At 36.4% G+C, this 22,257-nt stretch overlaps 1 protein-coding gene across 4 annotated transcripts in view; it reads left to right on the forward strand.

Annotated features, from left to right (window-relative positions):
* ATP2B1 (ATPase plasma membrane Ca2+ transporting 1) overlaps positions 1-10,780 on the forward strand; it is a 133,911-nt gene extending 123,131 nt beyond the window's left edge. For all 4 annotated transcript variants that reach the window (XM_084876903.1, XM_084876900.1, XM_084876902.1 and 1 more), the window contains one exon: positions 7,531-10,780. In XM_084876903.1, coding sequence (XP_084733029.1) covers positions 7,531-7,556 — 26 coding nt within the window. In that variant the 3' untranslated portion in view covers positions 7,557-10,780. The remainder of the gene's footprint in view (positions 1-7,530) is intronic.
* The last annotated feature ends 11,477 nt before the right edge of the window (positions 10,781-22,257 follow it).

A 22,257-nucleotide genomic window follows, 5' to 3' on the forward strand; every position in this document is an offset into this window, starting at 1 on the left:
CTTTGCAGCCTTGTTTTGGATTTTTGTTTTCCCCTTGGCAAGGGGGCTCTGCATAAGCTTCATAGTTCTATGGTATTTACCTTTTTCTTTAATTTGTATAATCCATTTAATTTAAAATGGTATCCTAGATAAGAAATAATCTTTTAAGTTTTCCAAAGAAGTAGGGAAAGTGTAGTATTGATTAATTATTGAGCCATTTCATGTCATACTTTCCATTAACTGACTAGAATAACAGGTTTTTAGTAAATGGCAAACTCCCCAAAAGCCTATATTGTCCTTACTGTGATTTAGGGTCTTGATTTTGTGGTGGATTCTCAGTATATTGGAGGCACTAAAGATATAAGCCTACGCACCCCTCACCCCCACCCCCAAAGTCAGCTGAGATACCGAAGGTTAATCTTCGTTTGGGGAGAGACCTGACTTTGTTATTTGGCCTTTAGCCAGTTAAGGACCAGGGGAACCTTGGAAAGCTAGAGAGAGGATGAGTTGATGGAGAAAACAATGCCGTTCTAAGGAGGACTCTTTATTCAGTGCCTTTTTGTTCACTGTTTGCTTAAGTAATTTTCGTTTGTTATTTTTGACAGTGTTGTAAAACAGGCAGAACAGGTCCTATTCCCAGTTGTACTGTGAGAACTGACTTGGAGCTGAAATGACTTGTTCATGGCTAATAAGCAGAGGCAGCATGATGAGTAGAGCACAGAGCAGGCGAGTGCTCTAAGGACAAACCGCCCTGTGATGTTGGACAGGGCACTAAATTTACAGACAAGGACAGAGAGGAATCTTTCTTTCAAAAGCTACTCTGAGCCCAGGCCAATGTGGCTCGGTTGGTTGGGCATTGTCCTGTGCACCAAAAGGCTGCCGGTTGGATTCCTGGTCCGGGCACATGCCGGTTGCCAGCTCGATACCCAGTAAGGGAGTCTACAGGAGGCAATCCATTTGGTGTTGTGCTCTTACATCGATGTTTCTCTCTTCTCCCTTCCCTTCTCTCTAAAGATCAATAAACTATTCTATTAATCCCTATCTGAAAGACATGGTATATGTAAATGCCTGACCTTATGCCTGGGACAGTTGCATCCCTCCCTCCATGTATCTGTGGGTTTTACATTATTCTTGTCTCTAGAGGGCTTATTACAACTCATTTCTTTGTCTACCACTAGTGTAGAATGTGCAGAAAGCCTACCAGATGCCAGGGTTATACTAGACCTGGAGACATTACAGTCTGGTAAGGAAAACAAACAAGTAGTTGGAAATTACTACATGGTAATAGAACACAGAAAATTATTATAGAGTCTTTAACATATTCTGGGAAGTCAGGAAAGTTTACCTGAAGAAAATGACTTCTAAGCTGATTCTTGATAAAATTTGCTCAGCTGGGGAAAGCAGGCTTCAGTGACATAGTTTGGTACTAAGAGAGTAATGAGACTAAGGAGTAATAAGGCCGGAATGGATGGTAAGGACCTGTTTATATCCCGTAAGAAGGATCCGAAATGAGACTTTATCCTAAAAGATTCTCCCTGCACTCAAAATTTTACATTTGAAAAAGTTCAAATGGACAAGTTGAAAGATTAATAGATGAATAATTTTATCTGGATTTACCACTTAATATTTCATGATACCTGCTTTATTTATATATTAATATATACTTTTTCTTGAGCCATTTGAAAGTGGCAGATATCATGACATTTCATCTCTGAATATTTAATTCATCGTCTACCTGCTAAGAATAAGAAGTCTCTTACATATATTGCTCCCAAAATGTCCTTAATATCTTTTTTGAGACAGGATTCAAGAAAGGATCATTGACAGTATGTTCGGTGTCTCTAGTCTCCTTTCATCTAGACCCATTTTTCCTACCTTCATTTTTCAGTACATTTACTTTCTTTGAAGAATCCAGGCCAATTATTTTGTAAAGTATCCTACATTCTAAATTTGTTTCATCATGATCAGCTTCCTGTTAAACTTTCCTGACAAGTTTGCATGCCTTGGTGGCATGCATTCTATTTATTCTTATATTAGCAAAAATTTTAATTATTAACTTTTTTATTTGTAGGGATATCACATGACCTTTGGTATACTATATTTAATATATCTGTATAATTGTGTCCCAGGCCTTATATCAAATAATAAAATCAGTCATCAACTTTGTTTTAAGACATACCCATCCACACCTGCTCCAGGCTCTTTTCTGATGCACAAATATATCTGGGATTTCTGAGTTGCTGGGTGCATGTGACTAGGATGATAGAAATGTTGTGGGCAAGTGTGTAGTTATTGCTTCATCAAGGTTTGAGATGGTTATTTCTTTATTCTGTATTCTGTGTCTTGGAATACTAGGGGGTATTGAGGACTGCTATATATTCTTGTTCAGGAGGTTATCATTGTGTACTACCAGTTGCAGTAAGTATATTGCTGTTACCATAAATGCCTTTTAGCTTTCCTGGTGAAGCTTTGTGTTAGGTGGTAGTACAGAACATCAGCTAATATATAGAATTAATTATTAGTGTTAATATATGTAATGAAAGGTTTGATTATCTCACTGTGTTTCTGCCCTAATATAGAACAGTCTTAGAACTGTCTGTGGATGTCAAACTTCTTAGACTGTTATTTGGAATCTTTGGAAGAAATAATCCATTTCAACTTTGTCATATCCTACACTTGAAACATCTCTAGAGAGATCATCTTTTTTTCCTGTTAGTCAGTTTTACCCCTAAAGATCTCGAGAGAAAACATTCCATAGTTTGCCTTTATTTATAAAGTATAGCATTCTAATATCAATCTCAATCATTAGTAAATTCTTTTGCTGAATTAATAGTTAAATCTTTCTAGAAAGGAGAAATTGAGAGAAAGTCTGGTCTTCTAGGTGAAGGGGTTGGTAAACTATAGTCTGTGGACCAACTCTGGCCTGTAGTTTGTTTTTGAAAATAAATTATTGTTGGAATAGAGTCATGCCCAGTCATTTAAGTAGCTTCTTGTAGTAGTTTTTGCACTTCACTGGCAGAGTTCAGGGGTTGCATCAGAGACCATATGGCTCACAAAAGCTATATTTACTTTCTGGGGTTTTTTTTACAGAAAATGTTTGCCAACCTCTATCTCAAATAAGTAAAAGATCACACGAGTTGGTCTTACTCTGAGAAAATTTGATGTGAAAATACCCAACTTTGGAAAACAACCTAGAAACTTCTTTCTTGTTGCCTAGTATCTTTTATTTTACATTGTAGTTCTTTGTTAGTGCACATAGTAAAACTAATGATGAATATAAATTTTAGAAATGGGCCATCTGTTGTAGAAGATAAGATATATCAGCTAGTGACTAAAATGGTTTCAAATTTATAGCGCTAACCATGCACATCATATTTTGGGCAATAATGTAATTATTTTCTGCTGTCAAAAGTTAGGACTGTAGCTGAAACCGGTTTGGCTCAGGGGTAGAGCGTCGGTCTGCAGACTGAAAGGTTCCAGCTTCGATTCTGGTCAGGGGCATGTATTTTGGTTGCGGGCAGGCACATCCCCGGTAGGGGGTGTGCAAGAGGCAGCTGGTCGATGTTTCTCTCTCATCGACGTTTCTAGCTCTCTATCTCTCTTCCTTCCTCTCTGTAAAAAAATAAATAAAATATATATTTTTTTAAAAAGTTAGGACTGTATTTATGAAAATTGGTGGTTTAGCAGGGTACATACATAGTTTTGTTTTGCTTTATGACTTTAATGTATGTAATCTAAATTGATAATCATTTTCTGTTTCTTAAAATTACTTTGTGATATGGTAATCACTGATTATTTTGTTTGATTGCCATATGCTTCATGCAATGTTTTCCTCTGAATTTACTCTTTAAAATATGTTTTACATAGGGATTATTGGATTTGTCTTAATTTTAATAATTTTAGGAGTTATAATTATGTTTTGCATCAGAGGTCTCAATAAATATTAAAGGAGTTGTTAAAAAAAAAACTGGATAAAATAAATAGTAAGGCTTGAATTGTCAAGAATACTGATTAAGGTTACTTCTTATTTTTCTGATTAAACTGAATTTGTTATAGTGTTAAAATAGTTCCCTACCTACCTAAACTGTTGTGCATACAGCTGTGCTTTTTAGTTCCTCAGAATTACTACTGTACTGTGAGAATTGTACATTTAGAAGGTCATAGAAATCACAGCGAGTATAGGTTAGCTGAACTGCCTTACATCAAGATTGTTTTTTTATTTATGTTCTTCATGTGTAGAAAGTAAAATGAATCTGGTTCAGTGACCCCTGATTGATCTAGGTTTTACTAGTAGTGTATGTATCTAATGTGAAAACTGTTCTTTGAAATGGCCTTGCTTTGGAGGATTCTGAGCTGTCCTTGGCAGGTCACGTCACCATGTGGCCAAGTAGTGAAGTCAGAGGAAGACAGCATTAACCTTAATCTTAGAAAGTATTTTATTCTGGTGAATTTAGCTATAATGCTACTGTCCACATGTCTCTTGCTCACTTTCAAAGAACCTGTAATTGGGAGTTAAGGAGACTTGATTCCAAAACATTTTGATATAGATTAAGAGTGACATGACAGGTCAGCCGCCCGTCTTGGTTGTTCAGTTTCACCCTTTAGAAAATGGTTAGGGGAAAGTATGTCAATAACCTTCCAACCTCTGATGTTCTCAGGTAATGTAGCAAATTCAGAAAGAAAAAAAATTTTTTAATGGAAAATTTCTAGTTAAGAAGGAACGTAATCTTACCTGCCTTGGATGTGTGTGTGTGAGTGCCCATCCTAGCGCTGTGCCCACTCCCACATCGCTAACAATCTCAGCCTTTCTCCTGAGCTTTCTTCACTGCAGCCCCTCAAATTTAACATGTTCCATAAATTCATTTATTTCCCCCATGATTCTTTACTCTTCCCCTCTACCCACGCTGCTCAAAACAAAACAGAAAACATAACTATTTCTCCAGCTCTATTAGCAGCATTGTAAGCCACCAAAGTCAAGGAAGTAACAACTCCAGGGCCCTTTTGGACAGCTCTCATCGCCCACCAGGTTTGCTGGCTGATCCTCCAACGTGCGTTCTCTGTGCCTACTGACCACTGACACCAACATACATATATATATATATATATATATATATATATATATATATATATATATATATATATATATATATATATTTTGTGTGGAAGCTATCTTTTTTGCGTTTTTAACTGCATAGTTTATTATTAGGACCATCGGGATACTTGTTAAATGTCTATATATATATATAGAGAGAGAGAGAAGAATTTTAAGATTTGTAAGATTTCACAATTAAAAAAACAAATGAGTGATTATAATGGTATAATTAGTAAGCATTGTTTCCACACCATATGTAAAACACTATGTCCTAGTAAATGGGGAACAGAGCAGTAAAGGAAATGGAAAATCCATTTGCTGGTAATAGTCTGCCAAATGAGGGGACTAAAGTATAAACACAAGGATAGGACAGAATTACAAATTAGCATGTGTTAAAGTAGCACCACAAGTAGAGTAGGTGATTGCAGCTCAAAGTGTGAATTATGGACAAAGAGATTCTACTGCATCTGAGGGCTTGTTGGAATTGCAGGGTCTTAGGCCCCACTGAGTGAGAATCTGCATTTTAACAAGAACCCTGGTGCCTCCTGTGCACATTACAGTTTGAGAAGCCCTAATGTTGATTCTTGGGAGCTGACACTGTTCTGAGTGTATATATGTACAAACTAATTTAATCTCACATAACAACCCCATAAGGCTGGTGCGGCTGTTATTTTCCATTTTGTAGTTGAGGAAATCACTTAGTTCTTAAATGGCAGAGCTGGAATTCACACGCAGGCACTTCACCTCTGTCTTTCTAAGTCAACTATGCTATTCTCTTTTTCTCGGTATAGAGGGCTGAGTGAGCAAGTTGTAACACAGACCCCACACAGGACCTTGTAAATCAGGCAAGACAACTTTGAGAGATGGGGTTATGTTGAACTGAGCATATGTTGGTGCAAGTGTCAGGATTCCTTGCTTTTAAGGCTGCATCATCTCCCATTGTTTACATGCACTTTATCCATTCACTTATCAATGGGCATGTAAAGTGGTTTCCATGCCCTGTCTATTGTGAGTAATGCTGCAGGGAACATAGGAGTGCAGGTTTATCTTCAAGATTCTGATTTTTTTTGTTGTTGTTCTTTTTGGATAAATTATCAGAAGTAGGATCTAAAATGGTTAAATTCATGGAAGCAGAGAGTAGAATAGTTGTCCCCAGAGGATAGGGGGAAGTGGGGAGATGTTGGTCAGGGGGTAACAAGTTTCAGTTATACAAGATGAGTAAGTTCTGGAGATCTTATGTACAGGATGGTGACTGTAATGTACTGTATAATTGAACTTCTCACTACACACACAAATGGTAACTGAGGTGATGGATATGTTAAAATATTCACGAAAAAATACATCCAAATGTCTGTCTGAAGAGATTTATTAGTTTTATTACTATTTTGAGATTATTTTGGTGACTACATTTTTTTATCTGGAATGTCAATGTTGGCTACTCCTCTTATGAGTAAGTGATGTCTTCATTAAACAGGATTCATTAGATTGAAATATAGATGTTCAACTACTTGAATTTTGTCCACTTTTTTTGAAAGTCTGTATGACAGTGGGTTAATGAAACCTAATGTCAGTTTGTGTGGTGCTATTTTTTTAGTTACTTTGCCCAATAATCTCTTTTCATCCATAAAGCAGACTTCTGTGAAGGAGAGTGAATTGTTAGGCTATATGTTTAGATACAAAAATATTTGTGTTTTCTCCTTGGGAATTATTTCACACAAGAATCCCAGAGGGTTTTTTTTTTTTTTTCTGTTTTTATTTTAAGTCGGTTTTTTCCAGTGAGTTATAATACATAAATTGTTTTGAGTTTTAACCTATTGCAGAGAAAAACACTTCCTAGACAAATGGCATATACTCAAATATTTATAGCTGTTTAATGGCATTTTATAGATATTTGTTTGGGCTTTGTCTTTATTTTTATTTTACACACCATGGGAATAGTGGGGTAGATGTGAGTTCATTGTGGCATTCAGCTTATATTTGCTTGGCTTTTTCATAGTTGGTGGCACCCTAATTCCTAGCATGATAAATAATAACCCTCTGTGCTTGACTTCGTTTAACTTATTTAAATTGTTTTCAGATTTACTTTTTTTATTTTATTTTTAAAAATCAGCTAAAGCTTGTGTATGGTTAAGTTTTTATTTTGTTTGTTTCTTGTTCAATTTTATTTTCTTAGGAAAAAATCCTATAAAATGGCTATTAAATTTTAGCCAGTGACAATGAGATTTTTCTTAATATTACCTCAAATTCTTATCTCTTAATTCTTAGAGTATGTGGTTTTGTTGTTTTGTAGTGTCCTACTAAAATATTCATTTTTTTACAGTGTATTGCAAGTTCCACTGCATTACATGCAAATATGATTCACTCATACCTAGCTGTTTGTGGATTCAAACTCATAAATGCACCACCTTTCAGTTAAGCTAACAGCGTACTGACATTTTTCTGTTTCCTGGTGTTTACAGATTCGAGTGGTGAATGCATTTCGTAGTTCTTTATATGAAGGGTTAGAAAAACCGGAATCAAGAAGTTCGATTCACAACTTTATGACACATCCTGAGTTTAGGATAGAAGATTCAGAGCCTCATATCCCCCTTATTGATGACACTGATGCTGAAGATGATGCTCCTACAAAACGTAACTCCAGTCCTCCACCCTCTCCCAACAAAAATAACAATGCTGTTGACAGCGGGATTTACCTTACAATAGAAATGAACAAGTCTGCTACCTCTTCATCCCCAGGAAGCCCACTACATAGTTTGGAAACATCACTCTGATTGTAAGCTGAATGTTAACACACTAGCTGCATTGTAAAGAAACAAATTGAAACTGGGTCTTTTCACATATTGTGACGGACAAGATAGTATTCTTGTCTTTGGACTTCAACAGAAGACACACTTGTACGAATGTAGATTTATTTTTTTAAAAAAACGCAAAGCTTTCTGCCAGACTGAGGGTGCTTTTGGGGGGGTGGGAGAAATGAACTGACGGATGAACAGTAACTCAGCATAAGTTGACCTGTGGATCATCAGTAGTACCTAATAATGGTCCTGAGCAGTATGTTAGCAGAGCTTTAGTTTATCTCAACCCTGGATGGGAGAGAGGGAGGAGTAAAGCTGGGCAGGCAAAGAGCCCTGGATCATAGAATTAATACTTTAATTTCTGCTGTTGGCTGTTAATAAATTGGATTATTTATGTTTATAAATGATACAGATCTGTTTACAAGGTTTGTAGATACTTTTTTTGTTCCTGTTCATAGATGGGAAGCTTCCTTATCACTGATGCAGAGAAAAATTAGTCCTTCAAATACTGCTCTATTTTCAGGAAAAATTAAAAAAGGGTGTTTCTATTGAAACTGTACTAAATTTTTGCCTACAATTTACCTTGTTAAATATTGTAGATAAATTGCTAATACTAATAGCCAAATAGATAACACTAATGCTTTGTTTAAAAAAACAAACAAAAAAACAACAAAACAAAAAAACATGAGCAGTGGTGTTCTAATAAAGTTATGGCATCTGTTCTAATTAGTTTCTTAAATACATTTACTACTTAATGGTTTTGAAACAACTGTTTAATTTTTAAAATTTTTGAAAACTTGCTAATAACCTTTTTGTTCAGAATTTGGTAGATTGTTTAATGAGGGACATCAACTGCATACCGAAAGATTCTTGAAATGCTTTTGTTGTTTCAGGCAAATCAAAGTAAATCAAGCTCTCAAACCACAAGAGAACCTTAGTCCTTTATGTTTTTGTCTAAACATGTTAGTTCAGTGGTGTCTTGGTGAACTGTGAGTGAACTGTATTGATTTTTCTAATAAATCCTTAGAAACCTTCATACAGCATGAGGGCTGTTGGCATTTTGAAAAAGGTTAATAAGTAGAAGCATACATGTTTTCCTTTTGTTTTTGAAACTTGTTTGTAAACATAAATAAATCTGCCCTTTTATTAAATAAATTCACGGCAATGTTTTTTTAAAAGGCATTTCAGCTTCTTTACTCAATTCTGCATATACGGTGCAACAGTCTGTTCTTTTTACCCACAATTGGAATAAGTTTCAAGGTGATAACAGCCCTATGAAGTACAGCTTAAATTCCTAGGTGATAATCTAATAAAACCATATTAAGAAAATTATCACAATTTCACCATTCAACATATTCTTCCTTGAATTTAGTTTGTCTAAAATAGTCTCACAATTTTTTACCACAATTGTCTTTGATACATTTATTTTAATTCTTAAGTGGCCAAATAACAATTTAGGTAAAATAAGATTATATGAAAAGATTTTTTAAAAAAAAAGGTCATATATAGATATAGATATAATAATTAACCATATGCTGGAATGCCCATTTCTAAACCAATTGGATTCTTTGTCTTTTCTTTCTTTTGTCTATTTTCTCCCCTTTTTTGCCTCCGTCTTTACCTTTTCGAACTGGCATTGTGTTAGGGCGCAGGTTTCACCAGATACCCAATCCTCAGGCTGACATAAAGTTTACTGGAGGACTACTACAACATCTGACCCAGCAAAGAAACATTTAGTTGATGGTGCTTGATATTTTTGGTGGGTGGGGGAAAATCTTCTTTTCTCCATCAATCCTTTGCAGTAATCCTCTGCAAGTCTTAGAAACACATTGGCTCTGTCAGCACTTGTAATTGTACATTTATTCATCAGGTATTTATGCGAGTTTTATGCTGTAAAAAGAGGTAGCATGATATGCTGGAACGCATACCAGGCTAGGTGTCAAGACCTGGTTTCTAGTATCGGTTTTGCCTTTAACGTGCTGCATGACCTTGGGGAAATCATTAATTCTAAAGGAGGGTGGTGGACTAGGCTAACTCAAAGAACCCTTTCGACTCTAAATGTTGACCCTATCAACAGAAAAAGCCTACAAGGCATAGGGTACAGAGAAAAGGGAAGTATTTTCAGTTTTCTCTTTAATTTTTGGTTATGCTTAAATATGAATGTATTTACCAAAAGATTTAGAAGTGCATGTGCTTTGGAGAATTTATATTGAGCTTTTACAGTATTCATTTTTCAATTCAAGGCAATGGCTTTTTACACCAACTCTAATCCATAAACGGGTCTTATGGCATCCATGAAGTAGTAGCAAGACATACTTAGTGTGTATTTCTCTCTTTGAGATACTAATTTCTACCAGAAATTTCCAGAGCATTATGTAAGTAGAGAGAAAAAAAAATGCAAGCAAGCTGTTAAAGATCTTGGATCCCATTATATAATATGTATAGCTGAAATCAGCATCTGTAATTCAATCACTTTTTCTCTTTTATTCTCTAACCAAAAAATTGTTTAATTTTGCATCCCAAATGTTTTTAATCTTTGTATATTTTTTAAAAATCCTTTCTCCTCATCATTGCCTTTTTTGTGGTTGTAAATAGACTTAACTTGCACTTTGAAGATGAGTTACTCCTTGTCATCTTACAAATATGTGATATGGTAATTTTCATAACAGATGTCAGTTTTGAACCAAGAAATGGTGATTTGTTTATAAGAAAAAAACTGGCTTCATTTCTGTGAAACTGCTCTTTGAAAATTTCTTTTTACACGTGTAAGCCAACTGAAATACCATGATGGTGTTGATTTCTTTTAATGATGCTTACCATCTATTTTAGCCACTGAGCCTTTTATTATTTGTCTATTTGTAAAGTTTATTTGTCTTAACTCATTTAATAAATATACTGTTTATCTGTTTCTGAATGGGGACTGAACTTTTTGGATATTTAAATTGATCGGAACATATTTTAGAATTACTTTTTTCTACTTAAAATTTTAAAAATTTGATTGATGAAAATTCTGTAATGTACCTGAAATGGTATGGTTGTGTTACAGTGAATCAGTGTTTCAATATGCATGATCTTGCCCCTAGAATAAAAGTGGGTATATTGTTCTTACTCTCCTATCACCATCTCTAATCCTTGTGGCATAATAGGTCATTTCTGCAGTCCATGGAAGTGGAATGTTTTGGTTTATAAAAGTTGAGTTTTTCACATTAACCATAGAGTTTAATCATTTGTTAAATAATGCAGACTTGTCAATAGCAATAACCTGAACTCTATGGTAACAGAACTAAATTTCCCTCTTTTGGTTTTTGTAATAAATTATTAACTTAAATTAGCAACTTTGTTAAAATAACTGAGTGAACTTTAAATGATTATGAATTCCATATTTTTCTATTATTAAAAATTAGTAGTAAATTATTGAGTATATGTAAATACCATATTATGACATAACATGTTTTTCATTTTTCAAACTAGGTTTTATATATGTATTACGTATTACATTTGAATTTTGAATTAAGTTCCCTTTGTAAAATTAACTGAATAAGAAAGGGGAGTTACTATATGTCTTTGCTTGTTGACATTTTCCTTCCCGTGTTTTTGGCAGCCATGTGGTATTTCAGCTGCCTTTTCCCACTTAATGTATGTATCTGAGACTATGATGCCCAAACCCCATAGCACACTTTAGCTTTCAAATTCTAGTGTTACACTCATTTGTAGATCAAAAAAAAGTACTTTTATTAGCATAATTACGCCATTTAACTAAAATAATGTTTGAAATATCCTTGAAAGAAATCTTTTAGGATAAGAATTACAAAAATATGAATAATGTTTCATGCAGTAACAGAAGTTGTGGTTCGTTCTGTACTTCCCTTAGAACATGTCAGAAAAGGAAATTATTCTTATCCATATAATGTAATTTCCTTTTCAATAGATTAATAGTTTTATCCCTTAAATTCTCAATTGAGAGTTTACTTTTATGCTTTTTGTCTTTAGAACCTACTACTTTAACATTTTCTTTTTGTTAGAAAAACAGTTCAGCTTACACATGAATATACTAAATGTAAGCATGTTTAATCTATATTCTCTAAATTTATTGTCATCATTGAACAGTAATAAGATTAATGGTTCCAAGGTAGGAAATTAAGTAAGAAGTGTGCATATATGCCTATACAGTATAAGTCTTTGGCACAGCTTCCTTAACTGGCACTATGTCCTAGGAAAACTAGTTCCCCAATTAGTAACACACTTCCTGGTGAGGGGTGTGTTATTTAAATCTCTTAATTTAAATCCTCTTAATTTAAATCAGAGTCAAAAGGGCAACACAATTCCAAATTACTTTACAGATTATCAAATATTAAGTACTGATCCTTTCCTGAGCTACTAACCTGAATATTGTCAGAACATAATATTTATGGGTACCTGCTGTAAATAATCACCCTGTGTACTAATGCTGCCGCTTTACATATGGGGGAACTGAGGCTTGAAGTGTTTAAGTGAACTTGCTCTAGCTCACATTGCCAACTGGGATTCACACTTAAGAAAGACCTTCTCAAGAGCCTGAGCTGGTGGCTACTAGTCTTTATTGCACTACTACCATCTTGTTAACCTGAGTGGGGTCTCAGTGCCTAAAAAATCTGTGCTTATCTTTTAAGGGCTCCTTTCCTGCTTTCCCTTTCTGATACCAAATGCTTCAGAGATGGTCTTAAAAGGCTTAACCTTCCTGGAGGAAAGCTCAAGAGATTGAGGCAAAGAATCACCAATTATGATGTATAACCCAAGGTTTTATTATAATCAGACCTCTAGCTGAAGAGTCAAAGCTCAGTAGAATGGTGTTTTTAATAGCATACTTTGTTAGAGAATTTTGTGATTCAATACTTTTAAGATAATCTATTAATTTAACAAGCCATTGCTTTATATTATAAATAATTTGGAATGAAAATAAACTTATTACATCAATGCTATAAATCTGCATTTTTTTATTAAAGTTTGTGAATCTAAAAAATAGGATGTTTTGCATATTTTGAAGAATTATTTTGTCCTCCAGCAATATTTTCCTTGCTGAAAATTTTTACTGCTTTAATATTTAGCTTAAGGGAGTGACTTACAGCACACTGGATTTTAAATTAACAGTTTTTAAAATCAAATTGTAGCCATTATTTCACTAGTGTTTTGTTTTTTTATATATGTTTTCATTTATTTCAGAGAGGAGGGGAGAGGAGATGAGAGATAGAAACATCAATGAGAGAGAAACATCTATAGGCTGCCTCCTGTCTGCCCCCTACTCGGAATCAGCCCACAACCCGAGCATCTGCCCTTACCAGGAATCAAGCCAGTGACCTCTTGGTTCATGGGTTGACTAAACCATTGAGCCACACCAGCTGGGCTCACTACTGTTTTAATACCATTTTATATTAATGTTACTTTTGATTCGTGAATAATCATTCGGACTCTCTTAACCATAAATCTACTCTTTCAGTGAGCTTCAAACTCGGAGTAGGATAAGTCTGTAGCATCTAAATCACTGTCTCACTGCTGAAAACTCAGAATGGGTCTGAAGTGGTGGGAGAGGGTGAATTGTAACAAGGAAGCCACATAAATTTCTGCAGTCTGGGACCCAACTTCTAAGAACATTACCCTAGTGTCTGTTCCCCTTTTTCTCCCCCCCCCAAATTAGCTCCCTTTGTGTGTGTGTGTTTGTGTTTTTTACATCTCCCACTTCACTTATTCAATCCACAAGTATTTGGTTACTTGTCACGGGGAATTCATTCTGTTAAAGACTCAAGAGAACCAAGAAAGGTCCTTTCTCTCGAGAAGTTTGTTCTAGTAAGTGGGAGAGATGATGCTATCTTACATAGTGTGGTCAGGGACACCATCTCAGGTCTGGTGCCATTAAGCAAAGACCTGAAGAAGTGAAGAAGCCAACTGCTTGGTTGTGTGGAAGAGCCTTCCAGTAGGTAACAGTTGGCAAGTTGGGAAAAGCAAGGAGGCCATGTAGCCAGAGTGGGTGAACCAGGGGGAGCCAGTAGGAACTGAGCTTGGAGGCAGAGTGGGAGGCTTGGCCTGACAAGAGCTATAAGCCTTGGCAGGAACTTTGGCTCCTGATGGGAAGCCAGTGAGGATTTTGAGCAGAGCAGCCACATAATTGGACCTTTGGAAAGATCATTGGCTGGTCGACGGAGCAAGGAAATTGGAAGTTAAGAAACCAGTTAGAAAGCTTTGCTTTAGTTTCAGACTCATTCCAGCTCAGCTTTTCCTGCTTTTTTTGTAGCCCACCTCTACAGAGTCTTGTGGACCCCTTACTTCCTGTGTTTTAATTTTGTGCTTGTCCTGTTCTTACAGATAACACAAAGCATACAGTCAACTCAACCTATTTTTTTTTTTTTCATTTGCTTTAGGCTATATGTAGTTTCCCACATGGTTTGCAGTAATCTTCATTTTTACTGTATGTTACTCAGCAACATGGTCATAAATACCCTGTTTCCCCAAAAATAAGACGGTGTCTTATATTTTTTTTCTCCCAAAATTGCGCTAGGTCTTATTTTAGGAGGATGTCTTATTTTCGGGGAAACACAGGTAGAAGATGGCCATTGCTCAGCTGGTCAGTCTCTAAGACTGTAGTTGCTATCTCCTCCAAACTATCTTTTTTTCTTACTCCGTGGAAGCTCTTTACATCTGCTAAAATCATTTATACTAGGCATGGCTACTAGTCTCCATTCCTTGATCATTGCCTAGTCTTTTCTAGCCTAACTTTGCTGACTTCATATTAACCAATGCACTCCAGTTGGCTACCTCACCCCTGCTCTGCCATTTACCTAAATGGCTTTGCCTCATTGATATTTCACTACTTTGGTGCCTAAACTCAAACCACCTTTAACTTCAGACCCATCCTCAGCTTTAGAGTAAACTCCCAGTCTTGCTGGTGACCAAATTTCACACTAATTTCCTGATTTTCCTCACTGATGATCAAACTGACTTTTAATTTGTCTCGTTCTTTTCAGGGTTATTCCTCATTTCATTTATTCCAAATCTTTTTTTTTTGTCAGAGCCAAGATTCAAGATGTTTATTGGCTGAACACATATTTTCCATTCTACCTTTCACATTCAACCCAACCTACATTTTTTCACTGATTTTAACAGACATCTGCCTCTCCTGTTAATTGCTTTTTGGTCCCAAAGAACAGAATTTTCCATTTATTTGTGTTGAACTATTTTAGTAAACTCATTGCTTTGACTCCTAACATTACCATCTAGTATATTCTCAACCCTTCTCGGCTTAATGATGCCCAAGACAGTGGTTAGCTTTCCTCCTCCTTATAGAAATAACTCTTTCACCACAACAAAACTGGAAGACAAGACCGGTTTCCCAAAACCCTTTGCCTTACTTTTCAGAACCACTACCACTTGGTATTGATGCTCATTTAGCTTAGTCATTCAACCAGTTAGGGACCACCTGGTTAAATGTTTGGTCATTATACACTCAAATAGCCATCAGATCCATAAGTAGATGATGGTTTGAAATGCTGTCAATTACACTTCCTGTGTTGCTACACATTTCTTCCTTGGTTTCAAGTGGTCTTTTGTCAATCTCTTTATTTTCACTATTATTTATTCTGATCCTTCTAGCTCAGATTCTTAACTGTTCTCACATCCTTACCCTCTCTCTCATCACCAATCTACCCAACACGTAATTCAAATGTTCCTAAATCACCACTTTGCCCACATCATCCTGCCTCAAAGAAAAAATAATAATAGATGAGAAAATAAAAGCAAACCAGCCAACAAACCTTTAAATGGCTTTTTCCTTCTTGACTCTGTGGCCACACGTTGTCACGTGCCCCTTTCCACCGTTGTAAGCACGTTCTCTGTTCGCGTGTTCTTCCCTCCTGTAAATTCCTGTCAAAGTTCTCCATGTCCCTTGCCCTTTTGTACCTTATAACTTTTACAGTTCGTGCACCACATGCCCTCCCTCCATCCTCAAGGACAAATGGGGAGGGGTGCTTTTTTCAGAGGAAAATAGCCTCTTGAGGGAGGGCTGAGGCTCAAAGAGTGGATCCCTGTGAACTGTGAGGAGAGGCAGTACTCTGTCAGAAGAGCGTTTGCCTGCAAGTTGGCAGACCTGGGTTTTGGTTCCAATTCTGCCTGAGCCAACTTCTAATACCTTGAGCCTCCTTTTCCTCAACAGGATTGTGAGGATCACGATTCCTGCCCCGCCTTGGATGTCCAGATGAACTGGGGAAGTGAAGGCTCTTTAGCAGTTACAAAGGGCAGTGCAAGGTGGTGCTATAGCAGCAGAACCAATCCTGTGAAGAGCTGTTCCTGCTCTTCCCCCCAATACAATGGTTTAAACAGAACATTTCAGAGTTGAAAAGGGCCCTTCAGTCCCACCTGGCTCATAGACACTTAAGGCTTTATGAAGATTACTCTGGAGAAGATTACCCATTAGAAATAATAGTTTGCTTCCTTTCCCTTTTTTTCAGTGTTTTTAGTCAATAGACATTTACATATATTTTTTTTTCTTTATTGATTAAGGTATTACATATGTGTCCTTATCCCCCCGTTACCCCCCACCCCACCCCCACTCATAACTACCCCTCTGTTGTCTGTGTCCATTGGTTAGACTTATATGCATGCACACAATTTCTTTGATTGTTCTCTCCCTTTTACTCCCTTCCTTCTGAGGTTTGACATTCTCTGTCTCTGGATCTGTTTTTGTTCATCAGTTTATGTTGTTCATTATATTCCACAAATGAGTGAGATCATGTGATATTTATCTTTCTGACGGGCTTATTTTGCTTAGCATAATACTCTCCAGGTCCATCCATGCTATTGCAAATGGTAGGAGTTCCTTCCTTGTTACAGCAACATAGTATTCCATTGTGTAGATGTACCACTGTTTTCTAATCCACTCATTTGCTGATGGGCATTTAGAATGTTTCCAAATCTTAGCTATAGTAAACTGTGCTGCTATGAACATAGGGGTACATATATCCTTTCTGATTGGTGTTTCTAGTTTCTTAGGATATATTTCTAGAAGTGGGATTACTGTCAAATGGGAGCTCCATTTTTAGTTTTTTTGAGGAAACTTCATACTGTTCTCCACAATGGCTGTACCAGTCTGCCTTCCCACCAACAGTAACGAGTGTCCCTTTTTCTCTACATCCTCGCCAGCGCTTGTCATTCATTTGTTGATGATTGCCATTCTGACAGGTGTGAGATGGTATTGCGTTGTTTTGATTAACATCTCTCAGATGATTAATGATTTTGAGCATGTTTTCATATGTGTCCTCTTTTGAAAAGTGTCTATTTAGGTCCATTTCCCATTTTTTGATTGGGTTGTTTAGAAAGAGAGAAACATCAATGATGAGAGAGAATCATTAGCTGGCTGCCTCCTGCATGCCCTCTACTGGGGATCGAGCTGGCAAGAAAGGCATGTGGGGCTGGGAATCAAACCTTGACTTCCTGGTTCATAAGTCAACGCTCAACCACTGAGCCACACCGACTGGATAACATTTTCTCCTTTAGAAAGAAGTGGCTTGCTTGCCTCTCACACATCTATGATGTGATCAGATGAGTGCCTCAGCTTTTTGATTCTTCTTTAGCTGACTACCCACTAATGGTTTGGGACTGTTACCCAGTTTTAGTTGCTTTTTTTGTCCCTGGTCATGCAGTGTTCCCATATTGGACCATGAGGTAAATCAATATTTTTCAATAATTGGGAAGCATATTGTAGTCTCCTAGGAAGCTTTAAAACATACTGGGTTATAAATATCAAATCACCATGATGTACAGCTGAAACTAGTAAGATACTGTATGCCAAAGGAAGACATACTGGTTCCAGACTTTCACCCAGGCATGTGGTGGGGGTGTAGCCTGGGCATCAGGGCTTTGAAAACTGCACAGATGACTCTAATATGTAGCCAACGTTTGGGAGCTTCCAGGCAAAACAGAGGAAACCACTAAGAACTACAACACTGACACTAATGAATAAAAAGTACTAATTTTGTACATTTGTCCATTAAGATGATGTTCATAAATAGAAGCTCTATTTACTTGGACAAACTGCTTTTTAAAAATCAGGTTGTCTCTAATACATTAAAATTCAATGTTAAAAAAAAAAAAGTGTACAGATGATTATATTAAATCCAGGCTTTTTAAAATTAATGTGATTTAAAGCTATTTTGAAATATATTTTTGCGGAAATGTGCTTACTAATAGGTTAAGACCACTTTATCTCATTTTTTGAAAAACAAACTATGACCAATTTTAAAATAGTTTGTTTTGTGGAAGCAAAGTGAGAGGATTCCAAATATCAGGTCATGAAAGCTTACTTGTTTTTATAATTCTAGTCTATATTTACAGAAACAGTCTTAAAATCTAGCAATATTCCATTTAAAATGTACTTTTAGCATACTACGGTTTGTTTGTTTTTTTCCATAGTTGAAAGTAAACAGCATGTATCACTTGGCAGGAAAATGTCATATTGTATGATGACATTAAAATATATTAAAATATAATACAATATATAAGAGTATAATTCTTTAAAATAATAATTTACATAAAATTACCTTCATTCATACCTGGAAAAATTACTAATTGAATTCTTATTTCTAACAAAACTTCCAAGTTAAACTAGGAAGAATGATTGTCTCCAACCGTGTTTAGTTAAGCCTGTAACATCACCCAGCTGTTAGTCTATCCCCATGCTTGAATATTTCTAGCAATACTTTACATAGTGCACACTGAGACCCTATTCTGGGTCCCTCACTTTCCTTATATTACCTTAGTAAATTCTTACAACTCTAACCCCCTTTTATGATAAAGAGGAAACTTGCCTATGACCACAGTATACTCTGGGATTCAAACCCAGAACTACTGGTCAACAACCCACTCGTGAGCATCCCATCAGCTTGGTTGTCACTCCAAGGGCATGAATTATTGTAGGATCATGTCATACTAGTTTATGGAGGTTTTCAGATACTTCAAGGCAGCTGGCATGTCCTCCAACCCTCCTAAACCCCTCCCCATGCTTATCTCCAGTTTCTACGACTGTTCTTCATAGTAGGGTGGCCATATGTCCCAGGTTGCTAGGGATAACTGTGTACAAACTTGCCATCCCAATGTGAAAAGAGCTCCCCTTTCACTCTCACAAGTGTTCTAAATTGAATGATAAAAATGGTGTTTTCAAGTTGTATCATCATCCTGGTCCCTTTCCTCTAATGTGTTATATCCCTCTGTGCCTGTAGCCTGACAGCTGTGATTTTGAAATTGTGGTATTTGGGGTTCCACTGCTATGACAAAGGGACTCCAAAGTCTATCCTGCTAGTAGGGGGTAGCTCTCAGAGTTCAGTTTGTCCACCTCAAAGTCTCCTGAAGTTTCTAGCTGAGAAGAGAGCTGTGTAATCGCATTGCAATTCTGCAAACTTACCAGTCTAGGGGAAGCCCATCTTCTTTCCACCCGAGACTGGGACCTGGCCACTGACCCAGAGGTGATTGCTTAAATATCTCAAAAATCTACATAGTGGATCTGAGTGCCCACTTAAAGTCCAAAGGAGCCCTGTGGCTCCCTCCTCCCCCATCTTCCCCTCCTCCTACCCCATTTTCCCCTCCTCCTCCCCAAGATAAACCTTGCTTACCAGTAGCACATTACGAGTGAGACTTTCCTTTGAGGGCGACATCTAATAAAAGACCTATAAGCCATCAATTAATGATTTTAAATGAATGAAATTTGAGTTTTAAATACTTCCCTACATGATTTTTAAAATTTTTTTCAATGATAGCTTACATTCAATATTATTTATATTAGTTTCATGTGTACAGCAATATTATTGTCTAGAGACTCTAGACAATCATATACCTGACAAAGTGTTCCCCCTGGTATTTCCGGTACCCACCTGGCTCCGAATACACTTACTACAATATTATTGACTATAATCCCTATGTTATACTTTACATACCTGTGACTATTTTGCAGCTACCAATCTGTACTTCTAAATTCTTTCACTTTTTCACCCATCCCCTCAACTCTCCTCCCCTCTAGCAACCATTACTCTGTTTTCTGTGTCTATGCATCTGTTTCTATTTTTTTGTTCATTTATATTGTTCTTTAGATTCCATATATAAGTGAAATCATGTGGCTTTGTCTTTATCAGACCTGGCACCCTCTTCCCCTACATGATTTTAATAGCAACTCAAGTTTTTAATAATAGGAACTTATTTACATATAATTATAGCATATATTCATAATAGACTGATAATCATTCAGAATGTTTTTTTGAAAAGCAGTTTAAAAACCATAATACTTTTTATAGCCTGCATTTTTTATTCATCACACTTCTTTAAATGTTTTTATGTCAACATTTTAGACTCAATTCTGTCAAAATTTAGCTGTGTGACTAGGGCATGATATTCGATATTTATGAGCCTTACTTCATCCTGTAACATGGGATAATTGCATACTTATCTACCACTCCGGGTTATTGTGATGATCAAATGAGGTGAAAAATCAGAACATTTGAGCACAGAACACAACCTATAAAATGAACTCAGTCTGTGAGTTACGATAGTAAGAACTTTACTAAAGGAGAATTAATAGCAAGTGGATTAATATGTGCTGATCCCAGTGCAATTAGGGAGACAAAGTAGACCAGGTGTTGTAAACTGGTAGCTTGTGAGCCCCAATTTGATCCATTAATATGTTTCATTTGGCCACACAGTAATGGCCCATCAGGTGCTATGTGTTTACTTGATAACTTGCATTGACAGGTAGACTTCACTAAAAACATCCAAATTGCTGGCACCTAGCCACATTAGACCCTGATTCTCATGTGGTGACAACCGCTTGGTGCCTCACCTGCCCTCTCCACTTTGCCACAGTCCCCACCATTCCCTCTGGCTCCATCCACGCCGCTCATTCACCAGTGTTTTTTACTGCTTCTCTCATAGTAAAACTAACAAAGGTGAGACATTGTATTGCTATCAAGTGTGGAATAATGTAAGCTTGGCCAATAAGGATTCACTTTCAAGAAAAATTCTTCTCACTGGGCTTTTTCACTCATATGCAAGGTATCCCCAAACATGTATACATACTTTAACAGCTGATAGATCGGTTTTGGAAATGAAATGTATTTTATTATTTTGGTTAATCCTCACGGGGGATATTTTTTCATTGATTTTAGAGTGTGAAAGAGAGAGAGCAAGGAGAGAGAGAGACAAAAACATCTATGTGAGAGATATTTGGCAATCAATTAATTGCCTCCTGCACTTGCCCTAACTGGAGCGGGGAACCTGCAAATCGAGGTACACGCCCTAGACTGGGATTGAACCCATGACCCTTGGGTTCATGGGCTGACGCTCTAACTACTGAGCAAAGTCAGCCAGGTCAAAAAATGAAATGTATTTTAATAAATATTGCCTTAACATTTATTTAAGTATGTGTATACATTTTGGGGGAACACCCTATATGATCCCTGCCTAATCTCATAGACATTGTGTGAAACCCATAGCTGCTTCTAAAATCCTAGAGATATTGAGGAACAGACTTTGGACCAGATAGTCCTGTCTTTTCTTCATTTTATAGGTGAGTGAGTGAGGATGCCTGAAGACTGTGACCTGCCCCAGATTCTAGATTGAAACAGGGTTGAGGCTGAATCTAGATGTAGTGCGCTATCTCTCTATACTAATTAGGCTTTTTAAAGTTTTATGATTTTTGTTTTAATTTTGTTGTTGTTGTTGTTAATCCTCACCTGGGGATATTCTTTTTTCCATTTAATTTTCTTAGAGAGAGTGGATGGGAGGGTTGGAGGCGGGGAGAGAGGGAGAGAGAAGCATCAATATGAGAGAGACACATTGATTGGTTATCTCGGCCACGCTGTTTTAATTTTTAAGTAATGAAATTAGTGCAAATTATCTTTAGTGTAAACCCTCCAATACTTCTTGCCTCTACAAAACACATGTAATATATGGTTTTCTAAATGCAAATTTTTAGCATTTTCTGATAATTTCAAAAAATTATCTTTTGTTTGGCTACAATGCTTTGTAGCAAATATAAAGAGACCATTTGAAAGGTATTGCATTTTGCAATTTTTTCAAGAACAGAGAATATGATAGAACTTGTTCTTTGACAGCCTTACAGTCTTAAAATATGCATGTGGAGGTAGTTTTACTAGTATGTTGTAGGCTGTAGATTTAGTTTAGTATATCAGGAAAAGATTGTGCCAAGCTCTTGATTACTTGTGGAATGAGAAGTTGCATCAGTAAATAAATACTAAATAAAATTTCTTTTAACAATTTCAAGTTTCCTCTCCAAAATGTTACTTAATAAAAATAACAAATGACTGAATTAAATCATTTTATTTTTGTGTTTTCTTCCCCTGTCCAGTTTCTAGAAAGGAAAAC

Source organism: Pipistrellus hanaki (genome assembly GCF_964339955.1).
Source record: "Pipistrellus hanaki genome assembly, chromosome: 3".
Lineage (NCBI taxonomy): Eukaryota > Metazoa > Chordata > Mammalia > Chiroptera > Vespertilionidae > Pipistrellus > Pipistrellus hanaki.